The sequence below is a fragment of the Anopheles coluzzii genome, chromosome 2, assembly GCF_943734685.1.
Source record: "Anopheles coluzzii chromosome 2, AcolN3, whole genome shotgun sequence".
In the NCBI taxonomy this organism is placed as follows: Eukaryota; Metazoa; Arthropoda; class Insecta; order Diptera; family Culicidae; genus Anopheles; species Anopheles coluzzii.
Genome location: NC_064670.1, coordinates 48,874,686 through 48,887,081, shown reverse-complemented (window position 1 = coordinate 48,887,081; position 12,396 = coordinate 48,874,686). Strand labels below are relative to the sequence as shown.

The following is a 12,396-nucleotide window of genomic DNA, read 5'->3' as shown; positions in this document are numbered from 1 at the left end:
AAACTACAAGTGTCCGTAATTCGAAGCAATACGATATTCTCTGCCCTACTCGTGCATGCTCTTTTATTTTTTATTTTTCTTTAACTGCATCGATACCGACTCTGAGCAGCGTGTTCTTTGATTACATCTCGTGATAAAACAAGACCAACAGTAACAAGCTACCACTTTTATCCCCCACTTCAACCCACACGGCCGCATTGGAGCGACGAATTGTCACTTTCTGGTACGAGTTTTCCTCCCCCGACGATGCGGCTCGGTGCATATCTACATATGCTTAATCTATATGTTTTTAATGGGCGTTTTCTTTTAATTTGCCTCTCCGCTCGTTCGCACCATTACCCGCTCGCATTCCGGCGTGCACTTTCTCGCACTCGCTCACGTTGTGGCGCATCGCAACGGTCCTGCCTTTCGGTGTCAGGTTGCATGCTCGCAAACAAAACAAAAGGCTTGCTGCGATGCGTTAGGGCAACCGGTGCTGCAGTTGCATTGCAGCGACGATGGTGGTGAACACGATCGGTGCCGTCATTCCGCGAGCCGTCGATCGCAGCCAGCTCGTACAGAATCGCTTCAACCCGTCGTACGCATCCGGCGGGCTAGAACTGACCATGCCGCTCGCACCGGGCTACGGCTCGCCGTACGACCTTTCGCCCGGTGGCTCTCCGTTCTATTCGGGCCACTCGTTCGGTCATCATCCGGTGCATTCGCTCGTTGCTGCCGGCGATGGTTCGCAAGGGTACGGGATGAAGTTTAGCTCGTCGGGCGACGGGTACGGGGCCAGCGCACACGGTAGCTCCGGCGGATACGATTACCACCCACCACCGCCCCCTCATCCTCCGCCACCACCACCGCCGCACCATCAATCACCGCCACCGTCCATCATTCACTCGCTGCCGCCACTGTGGCCGGGCCCCCCATCACACGGCGGCAAGTCGGGCAAGGGCAAAGGGGCTGCACTGTCCGCGCTCACGCTGCTGGCGTTCCTGTACTTTCTCAACCTGCTGCAAAGCTGCCTCAAGGACCACATGGAAACAATGAACCCCACCGTAATGGTCATGACGGCCGGTGCAACACGGCGCAAGGACATTGCGGCAAGTCTGGAGCAGGGATCGGCCTCGGTCGAGGATGCACCCCGGGCAGGATCAAACACCGGCCCGGACGCGGATGCTATCGAGCGTTACGAAGGGCTGTCACACCGCTACCAGCTGCTCACCACCTCCAACGGCACGCGCAATCCCTTCGCCACGCACCCGGACCGTTCGGAGCGCCCGCAGACGACGCGCGGTAGAAAACAGCCTTCTGCAACTACAAGCTCTTCGAAACGGAAGCCATCGATGCACTACCCCGGAAGTGATTGGTACGATCGAAACTAGAAAGTGAGCGGGAGAGGGGGGACCGCTTCGAAGCCGATAAGTGAAAAAGTTGTTAAAACAATAAATAAACATTTGGCTGTGTGCGAGAACGCGTCCGGGGAAAATGGATTTTTGCTAAGAGCTCCATCCTTTCGCTCCGGATTTCCCCCCTACAGTAGTGTGAAACAACAGTGAAACAGCGCTTCCCGTAAGACACTAGGCAGGATAATTTATGACCGACAGGGCCGAGAGTGGGGTGAGGGGGGGGGGTTTGAGTTGAAAGATAAAAGTTCAGCTGCACTGAAAGTTTTTCGATTAAGACTGCTCGCACCGGACCCTTCCCGTGAAAAGGTGCATAATGAATGCAAGATGAAAATGCAACAGCGCGAGGAAAACAAGCACGTAAAAAGTGGAAAATTGTTTTATGAATAGTTTTTGTCTGAGTAGAACGCTTGAATTCCTACAATTAGTGAGGGAGAGAGAGAGAGCCAAGGAAGCTGTTACAATGGCGAAAAATCAAACATTATACTCGCGCACGAACTCAACATCACCATGCCGACTAAAGCGACCGTAAAATAATCATCCACCCATACCGTAAAGTCACAGCCCCGGAACCGTATGTGTTTGCAGCTCCCGCACCCGAATGCGCTCCGGTAACCGAACCCGGATATCCATCGCTTATTGGCAACGCATCCGCATCGATTGATGCGTTTGAAGCCTGGTCGCTCCGCTTCGGTATTGACTTTTCAATGCAGTTCGACCTTAATTATGCGTCCCCGGTGGGAGGTGAAAGCGCCAAACGCCAAACCGAGTGGCACCACAATGGCGAGCAAGGCACTATAGTTTGGTACGGGGCAGGGCTTTTCGCTGCGTGTGACCGCTAATAATAATTTAGATCATTATCGCGCAGTAGGACGATTGGCGAACGACCGACCGGCCAATGGGTACAGTGTGTGCAGGAGCGGGCTAACCTTTCCGCCTCGCCTCACTGGGGCCTCATTAATTTATGAGGTGATATTTACATTTATAGTGCAGTCGTTGATTAATATTTATTGTAGTCTCATTAGCATTTCATATTCATTACCCTCTGGAGTCGGTGGGCCGTTTTAGAAGCAGGGAGGGAAATGGAAAGGTGGTGCAGTTTAGCAACACGCCTGTCGAATGTGTTGATCTCTCTGCCGGTTGCGTTCGAATTGTTCTGTCGCATTCTGTCGGCACACGCTCGCGTTGGTGTGTGGTTTGTGGGACCGCAGGAACGGGGCGCTGGTGTTTTCTACATGAAATTAGTTTGAATTAGTTTGAATGCATCGATGAATAGTGTGGTGAAGGCGGAGAGGGCGACCGAAATGGCCCGTCGGTTGTCTTGTGACCTAGTTGTGTTGCATTAATTGCTCGCTATGTTAGCATGCTTTACATAACTATGCACGGTCACCAGTAATGTTCAGCAAGCAGAAGTTATTTGAATTTATTCTAATCATATTTATCTAACACCAATTCCGCCCGATGGAACCGGTGGTGTTGAGTTGAAAAGAGATTGCACGTGAAGTATTATTAACTTATTGGAATGCATGTTATCATCATAAGGTCAATGTTCCAGGGATGGAGAGTTATTTTTAAATCGTTTCATTGATATTTATTGAAACATAATCATCGCTAAGCTTTCGAATAAAACCAATTACGAGCAGAAACTACAATCCGAATTCTTGTTATTCAAACACTCACATGCAATGATTAATTCAATCAGCAACCAAAACAAAACACAAGCATCGGAGTTAATGATTTGTCGCTGCAGTTCATGACATTGCCCGAGGACGCCGCTGGATGTAGTAAATTAGCCGAATTACTAATAGAGTCATCGATCACCATCCATTTTACGGTCGACATGGTACGACAGTCCCGCCATTCCCCCGCCCAACCACCATTGTCACCTTGTCCACCATCATTAAACGGCAGTGGCACGCTTTCCTGTCCAGACTGGTAATAGCCCTCGAGAAGCAGAAGTTAAATTGAGTGAAATTGATTCGGTGAGGCATGTAAATACACATAAATACCGGCCGGGAAGGAAAGAACAGAAAAACAAAAGATAAAAAAACGGGCAGACACAGTACAGCCACGCAGGAACGGAAGGCCTGGTCCGATGCGCCGTGATCAACCATTGCAAAACGTTGTCGCCTGTGTCTGTGTTTGGCAAACAGTTGGCGCCTCGGTAAAGCCAAACTCCCCTTTAACAACAAGAGATGGAAAGAGAGAGATGGAAAGAGAGAGATGGAGAAAACAGAGAGGTAGCGGGTGAGTAAGGGGAAGGAAGAGAGCGTAAAGGGGATGAGTTTTCTTATCTCGTCCTTACAGGACTTCAACAAACCGACCGGCCAGTGCAAACAATTCTAAAAGAGGGGAAGTGCTCGCCACCACCGACAGGAGATTGTTGCTTGCACAATCATCGTTGACCGGGCCGTGCGAAAAAGGGGTTGCTATGGCGGGGTGGGGGGAAAAGGGGATGTACCGGGAACAGAAACGACTCCCGCAGCAAGTGTGCCAATTCCCTGCCCGGTCGTAAGCAGTCGTGGCACAAGGGCAAGGGTAATCGGCAGCAACCGGACCGGGACGAAAAACATTAATTGTTTTCATTTACCTACTCGCACGCCACGCCAAGGCCCGCGTCCCTTTCCCTGAGACAGGCCAGGAAACTTTCTTGCGGTCATGTTGCGTACTTGCTTTACACCCGTTCTTGTTGGCTTCACACCAGGCAAAAAGTTGGTCTTGCTCGGCGAGTCCGTGTGTCTGCTGTGTGGTAGTGTGAGTGGAAAAGAAAATGATCCCGATGGACAGTAAACACTAAATAAACGGGCAAAGGCCCGTTCGACCAGCACTTCCAGCGCTTCGATGACCAGGTTGACACAGTCTGGAACGTTGGAAGACGGTCGAAGTAAGACATTATATACACAAGGACCCACACACACTCACACATGCCAACCAGTAGGTTGTTTTTTAATGCACTTTGCACCCATCCCCACACCCCTAGGGAGTTGGTTGGGAGCTATGGGATGAAGTTCCAGTGAAGTCTATAAAGCTATTAAATCTTTCAACTTGCCTGCTGTGTCTAGTAGCATAGGGAAGTAGTGAGGGAAGTTACCTTTAGTGGTTGGGAAGCAGTCAACTAGCTGCTCATTAAATTTATTGCTGTGTAGTTTTTTTACCGTTTAAGGAATTTATGTTCCATACCATGGAAGAGCGATTGTATTGAATTGCATGAAGCATCAAGAAATTGAAACCATTCATGAATCAGTTATTTTATTTATTTCTTCAAGAAAAAGATTTCTCAGGAAACATTCCATTTATTGGTGTTGTGTAGTAATCAGATTTATGCTAATAAACAATAAGCCCATAATTCCTAAATTTTTCAGTCCCCAACCCAAAAACAAAACCACCCTAGACTAACGGACACAAAATTGATGTTGTACAACTTTTAAGTGATTTCTTTTTTTAAAGCGTAAAGCAAAATTAGCATTTTTGACACTCAAGTCACATATTGGTCCTAGAATTTTGGCTTGTTTGGAATGGGTTTGTTTGACACTTTTCTGTTTGACTCATATAATCGGCACAAAAGTCCGTTGAAGGAACTTTTGCCCGAAGTGAAGTTCAGTAAAGAATATTGAGAACAAACATTAAAATGAAAAATTGTATTATGACCGTAGTAAAATAACTTAAAACGTTAGTTATGTTTATGTATTAAAAAAAAACAATTCAGCAAATTGGGCAAAAAAGCCGAAAATGTATTTGATTATTATTTATACTTTATTTCTTGCAAAATATAGTTTTTCTTGCTGTATCATAAAAAGTAATTGGAAGAATATGTCTATTTATTTACTGCACCAGATTGTTGTAATGATAACGTTTCAACAATGTTTCAATAACGAATTTAAATTTCCCACACAGTTAAACCCCAGCTAGCGAAAGCCAGACAGCATAAATCATGCATCGCAAAGAACTCAGTGCCGGAAAATCACCGTCCAAAAAGAAAGCAAGCCAATCCCTGCGAGACCTTGCGAATAAGTTGACGGAGAAAGTCGACAGGCCTTCCCTTTTTACTGTTCCCCAGCACGCCACTTCCATGGAGTGGTGAGAAAGCTTAGAAAACTCGCACAACTACAGCGGCGGTGGAAAGCGATGAAGAATCGTGCCCATCAAAGTGTGCAACGACGATGCAAAGCGATGCACAAGATCAAGACAAGAACCTGACCACAAAACAGCTCAAGAGTGCCGGCCGGGACGGCTTTTCGGGAGGAAGCCATGGAAGAGAGGGGTCTGCCCGACTGCGGTAGCATAATGAACCGCCGGAACATATTTTCCGCTACACTAATCGAGTGCAGATGCACACTGCTTTCCGGTGAGGGAGCTAGATAGTGACGGGGCAAGCATAAACTGCTGACTGGATGGTTTCCTCGAATGAAAATAAAAATAAGAAGCCGTTCACAATCAAACAGAAAGAAAGAAGGGATGGCCAGCGGTTGAGAAAGTGGCGTGGCTGGTTTTATTTCTTTTCTGGTCTGTTTCTGGATTCAGCCAAATTCTTAGAGCTCTTCAGCGAAATGGTTGCTTTCGTTGTTACTTTTTTTCTTTTTCTTGCCGCCTACACCGGAACGAGGGAAAATAGGGAAATTCCCTTTTGGGAAGTGTATCATATTTGAATATCTGTACGTCGCTCAAACCGACAGATTCCGTTGAAGTCTTGACGGCAACGTTTTCTAGCGGCAGCAAGCGTTGGAAAAATGGGAAACGGATTAAAAGCTTCTGGACGGGCGAATCTGACATCTCCGAAACTACAGCATCATCGGCTGGCAGCTCGTATTACGCCGCACACCAGCCAGGGCGGACAGCACTTCTCGAAGTGCTTCTCTGCTGTATTTATATTTCTTTTTTTTGGCGTAAGCAAACGCTGACACTACTGTGACATTTTGGACGTTTTGGTGTCATTATTTCAATTTTCTCTACGGTAGGAAAGGACTTTTTTTGACCGGTCGTTTTTTTGTTTTTGCTTAGCTAGGATAAGATTTTTCCTGCAGCTTTTGCCACACCATTTAAACAGGTGCAACGTGAAGCAGTGCAAATTAAACGTTTCGTTGAAACCAATTAAAACTTTCAACGAAGCTGTTTGCCTTGAATTTGAGGATGAATTAAGACAAATCACAGAAGAGAAAAAAAAACCGTTCTGCAACAGAAAAACCACCTTAAAAAGGCTATACCCCTCTTTGGACACTGTTGACTATTCCTATCTTGATGAATTGGCCCGGAAGGCGCGGGCACAGTAGTGTGCGTTAAATATAATTCGCTGTACAAATAGTGCTTATCTCTTTCTTCTACCGTTCACAAAAATGACATCCGGAAATATTGCCAGCAAGCTTAGCGTAATTAAGCCTTCACAGCTGGACAAGATAACGGCACAGATAAGACGCACAGCATAAACCAAAGTGCTCGAGTCCGTCGGAAGCGGTAAGCATAATTCCAACCACGGTAATTTTGTCTCCACGAACGTCTTGCTTGCTTCTGCCCTAACCTTGAGCGAGCGTTTGTGCGGGGTGTTGTTGAAGGAGGCAAAGATTAGAATTCCATTTACTGGTGCTGTTCGAATGCTGCAGCGCTTTCATACTGCCTGTCGCCGACCGGGAGGGATGATATCCATAATCTACTTTTCTGCTCGACAAACACTGGCCCACTTCGGCCGAGGGTCGGTCGCTTGACAATCCTATGCTTGAAGGGGGGAGGGAAGGAACACACATTTCCCATTCAGCAAAACGGTTCGGCACGGTGTTGGTTTTTGCTAACCTCAATTGTTTGCGAAAAAGAATCGAAACAAATGTAGAGAAAAATCCATCGCAAAAGGAAACATAGTACAATCGTACGAATACGAATTGACGGTGGAAACACACAAAAGCATGCCCGTTGCCATCCGGCCGGTATTGAGTGATCGAGAGGGCAAAACGAGGAAAACGAGCAAAACGAAAAGTTCCCGTCCAAATGATGGAAATATTTATTAGATTTCCAGTTTTTGTCCTCTGTCTAAACAGTGAGTTTGACGTTCAATGGGACGATTGAGGCTGAAGCAGGGAAGGAAGGAAGGATGTGAAGAAAATAAATATACCGATAGAATCATTTCAATAAAATGAAGGGAGAAAAAATATAGCAATGCAAAAAAAAGTTTGCATAAAAGCAGCACACAATACATTCCGACCGTCAGGGGTGAGGAGGAAAACTTTTTCGTCGATGAGACCGAAACGGCTGTATGGTGATGTGCCGCCAGACGGTAAGTGTAACGAGTCATTCGCGGTCATTTTCAGGAAAATTGGAAAATTTATTATGTGTGAAAGCTTCGGTGAGCATGATAGAAAGAGTGAGGATGATGTGTAAATGCCACTAAACAACGTAACGGAACATTTTGTGTGTAAAACCATTTCATAAAATAATGTAACAAAATAAAACGATATGATAAAACGATTTACTTTTTTACTTATAGCTACTTTCACTATTGCTTTGACAACACAATAACATAATGTGACGGTAGCGAAGAAAAAAACATTCCACAAAGGCATCTCCTTAAACCCCCTGTCAAGATGAAAAGAGAAATACCACCCAATCGGTACCGACTTAATGCCAACCAGGGTACAATGCAATGACTGCAGCCCCGAAGAGTGCGGTCCGTGGTTCGCGCAGTCCGCTCACCAGAAACTCGATCTTTTGGACGAGTCGAAGATTTATTGACAATTTAATGCCCGCAAAAGCGAGTTTAGGAATAAATTTTCCGGCGGCGCTGTATTCATTCAAATGTTCCCCACACTGGTCGACAACAACCCGCCGAATGCCCGCCGACGTGCGCGAACACAAACGCGGTCACTGGGACTGGGACTCGGTTCTTGCGCCGTTTGGGCATCGAGCGCGATATGCGAGAATGCCGAAAAGCTTGTGGCACATAAATCTTGTGCCGTTTTTCCAAAACACCATACCACCGGGTACAATGCAGGTTTCGGTCTGTTGACAACCGTTTCGGTTTCGGTTGATGTGGCTGTACGTGGGGGGAGGGTTATTTTTGAGCGGGCGGGTATAGTGAAGGGTTTGGACTCGATGGAGACACACAACTGTGCACTTACGCGGTTTGGATGTGGGCCATCTCGGAAAAGTGTTGTTTTTTTGTGTCTAGAAATTGCGCCCAAAAAAATAACAGTGAAATGTTTTATGCAGCGCCAGTAAGCTGACATTCCAAGAGCCGAAGCAGCTTTTTCCTTTTCCAAAACGGCTATTGAGGTATTTTAGTTTCAGAGGAAACATTCTTCCTTTTAAGCATCGCAGGAATTCGAAATGTTTTGTATCCCAAACTAGAATACATCGATCAATTAGAGCTTCAAACCGAGCTTGAAAACCCGCTTTCCCGAACTATCCACGATGCTGCTGCACTGGCTATTTAATTGGCAATTAGTCTGCTTACACGGCACAGCATATGCAACAGAGACCAAAGACGTCAGACTCTGCACCTCAGCTCATCTGACATTTGCTTTTTGGACAATGAACCATTCCTTTGCCAAGTGCTCAAAGCACACAAGAAGCTTTCACTCAAGAGCCAGGTCTTGCAGTCTGGCACGTTACAATATTACCCAATCTAACCCAGCTGAAACAACAGCCCGTCTCAAGATCCCGCCTTGCGTGCTGGTACGAACAACATGTGGCTAAAGCGATAGCAACCACGACCGAAACCGTCTTGCGACAAACGAAAAGTGGACGTCAGAATACGGTACGTATCCTTCACCAACAACTCCCTTCCGGCTTTCAAGCACGTATGGGGTGCTATGAAATTTGCTGCTTCCTCCGTTTACCACCAGCAATTTTCATCTTCATTGCATGCAAACATTCTGCTGCCAAAACTTCACCACCTGTGCACCTGTGCGATCGTATCGGAAGCCAATTCTCTAAGCTTGCCCGAATTTCGGTGAACTCACTCAGCAGCGGGAGGATTTGTTGCTTCAGAATGGAGCTTACTCCATGCTCCCGTTGTACCTTCGGGGCGCTCGCATCTTAAGCCATGCTGTGCACCCCCAAATTTGATCTAAATTTCATTCGTACTCCTTTCCTACTTTGAAGCTAATTCTGCTCTCCTACAGGGGCAGCTGTAAGGGGCTGTAATGCGAACAAATCGCCCGATGCCGGTAGTATGCACAACTCCGCCGGGCTGTATGCATGCCCTACTGCCGCAAGTAGCAAAGGATGCAACTCAGTATGAAAGCAACATGAAAGTGATGTTGATTCTTCGCAGAAAACAAATTAAAAGCCTCCAACCCTTTGCCGGGATACGAAGCATGCAACCATGCCGCCCGGACCTGCCAGTCTTTGGGTGCATTCGAAGTAGCCTCTCCGGCAGGTTCCGATCCGGTCGGTTGAACCATGAAAGACAGATCAAAAGTTTAAGCTTGCCATTGTCTCCCGGGTCGGTTGTGATTGGTTCTCTGTGTGCGCCCGGTACTGCTTGAGGCTATGCTTCTTGAAAGGATTTTCCGTCCACCATCGCCTGCCATGATCGTTTGTCTTCCCCATCGGCGGCAAGGGCATTTGCTGAAAGCTTCTGCAAGCTTTTCGGCACGTTACTAATATCTTGCTGCTCATGCCGGCCTCTCCCTTTCATGTTTGTTCAACGAAACCGGCACATTCGTTCTTGTCAAAGCGTACGGAGCCTTTTATCAAACCAAGCTTCATAAGCGCCGGCCAACCAACAGGGCAATTAAAGCAAAGGACGGCTTTTATTCATCGGCCTGCTGTTCTGCCCTATCCGCTGCCAATGAGCACGGTGAAAGTATGGCCATTAATGGGAGCAGCTGAAAACGATGACCGTTGGAATGAAATAAAATTCGATTAACTGGCCGTAAATTGTGGGTAAATTTATCGCTCCCTAGCCTATCCCTGCGAAGCCGAACGCTGCCGGCGACGATAAATGATATCATCATTTGCTGGTCGTCATTTTAAAAATAAAACAGAGCTGACCCACAACCTCTCACGGCGTTCAGATTCGGCGTCATTTTTGGCTCGGGAAAATGTGCCATAAAATGTGAAACGAAACTGTTACGATTCGATGAACGACTGATTGCACCAGCGAGATAGCAGATAGATCGATATAGGCAGTGGGATTTATGCATCACATTCTGTTGGTTTCATACTTTGCCACTGTCACAGCAAAAAATGCCCTGCATAGAATCCTTTATAGTAATCGCTTGCTAGACAGTTACTCTCTTCATTGTTAGTTGATCATTGTTGTGTTCAGCACGTTTTGGGAAGAATCTGCCGACTGTTGACTTTTGTATCCATTTTGGCGTGTTCGGTTTGGTCGAAAATCGATACGTGCACTGCACTACACGCACTGCTCGAAAAGACAAACACAAACCATCGCACGTCTTCGCACCGCATCATCCCTTTTCGGAAAATTGGCCCACCCCACAGTCAACGCGAGCTTAAATAATCGTGAAAATAACAATAATCATTAGGTGAATTTTTCTGCTCGTTTTGCTTCTTCCCTTCGTTCCAGTTTGCGTGCCTAAGTAAACTTGGGGCAGAAAAGCATTCCCCCACATCGGTGTTTCCCTCAATGGCGAGCAATAAACAATCGGCTTATTGATTTCTGTTTACTTTGCTTTGCTTTGCTTTACCCTCTCAGAGCCATCGATTGGGTTTTTGTGAGTGCCGATTTGTCCCCCAACCAGTGGACAAGAGCCCCTTGGATGAGCAAGAAGTGGGAAGAAGGGCGAAGTGGTGATGATAGTCGGAAGGTTAATTTCCGGTTCCGTAGAAAGCGACAGGAAGCAAAAACAAAGAACGTTTGCCGGTTCAACAATAGAGGCGTTTTTTTTTTGTATTTTGGAGCTGAGATTTTCCCGAGATCAAGGTGATTTCCATCGTCTTCGTGCTGAATGCTTAACCTTTGTGAGGAAGTATCGAGTTCAAGGGGATTTTCGCTCGAAATGAGGCTGGATTGTACATGAAGATAGTAGACGGAATTGGAAGGAAAAAATACTTAACTGCATAATCCGCTTCTTCAGATGAATCAAAGTCGGTCGATGATGTGAGAAAGAGTGCTGGACGATGCGTCCTTTGTTGTTTGTGAAAATGTTTTTTTTTTTCTATTGTGAATGAATGATTCTGTTGTTTGTGAACAAATTTGGTACCTGGAAAAACTATTAATAGGATATTACGTACTATATTTTTACGGATATTTTTATACCACTCGCAAACAACCATGTAGAACCAAGAAAGAACAATCAGAAAACTATTCACTACGAATAGACGATGAAAACTACCTTCGCAATACTTTTTCAAAAGTTGCATGATGTAAACGCCTGAAAGTATGCAATGTAGATCTAATAATCTTATTGACTCTTAGTACACCATCTACCATAACTATATGGACGATCGTTTTTCACGACTTGCGGCAAATATGGAAGAGAGAGATAAAAAGGTAAATGTATGAATTGTGCAAATTGCTATTACACATCTTTGTATATTTTTTTCAAAATTTTAGAATCATCATTACAGACTGTGGGTGCCAGTGTACAAAGCTTCGAATAGATACCGATGATGTTTTCTATCACTATTATACATCTTAGTTACAATTTTATATTATATCATAATATTTTATCATTATAAATCATAAATTATATCATGAAAAATGCCTTTGCCTTAAGACTATTGTTGAGCATGTTCTGAGAACTAATGTTGTCCCTTTTACAGAAAAGACTTTAAATTTTGGAATTTAAAACAAAAAATGCTATCAATACATTGTTAAGCTTACAATACCTTATATGATTCGTTATATTAATTTATATGATTTGTTAGATAAGGCCAATGACTGAAATGACGTATTTATAAATAGCTTGCCATTATATAGACCGGTAGGATGAAAATTATAACGCGACTTCCGTCTTTCATTGTCCACTCGAAAATAAAAGACGTATTGCCGCCAATTCCGGCCTGAAGCTATTCCATTACTAGCCTAATCTCATACTACCAGTTGGTCCAT

The 12,396-nt window shown here is 45.4% G+C and overlaps 1 protein-coding gene across 1 annotated transcript; it reads left to right on the top strand.

Moving 5' to 3' along the window:
* The first annotated feature begins 497 nt into the window (after positions 1–497).
* LOC120961117 (vasodilator-stimulated phosphoprotein-like) lies at positions 498–1,606 on the top strand. Its single transcript, XM_040384792.2, has one exon. It carries the CDS (start codon positions 498–500, stop codon positions 1,368–1,370), a length of 873 nt encoding a protein of 290 aa, XP_040240726.2. The 3' UTR covers positions 1,371–1,606.
* Positions 1,607–12,396: the final 10,790 nt, after the last annotated feature.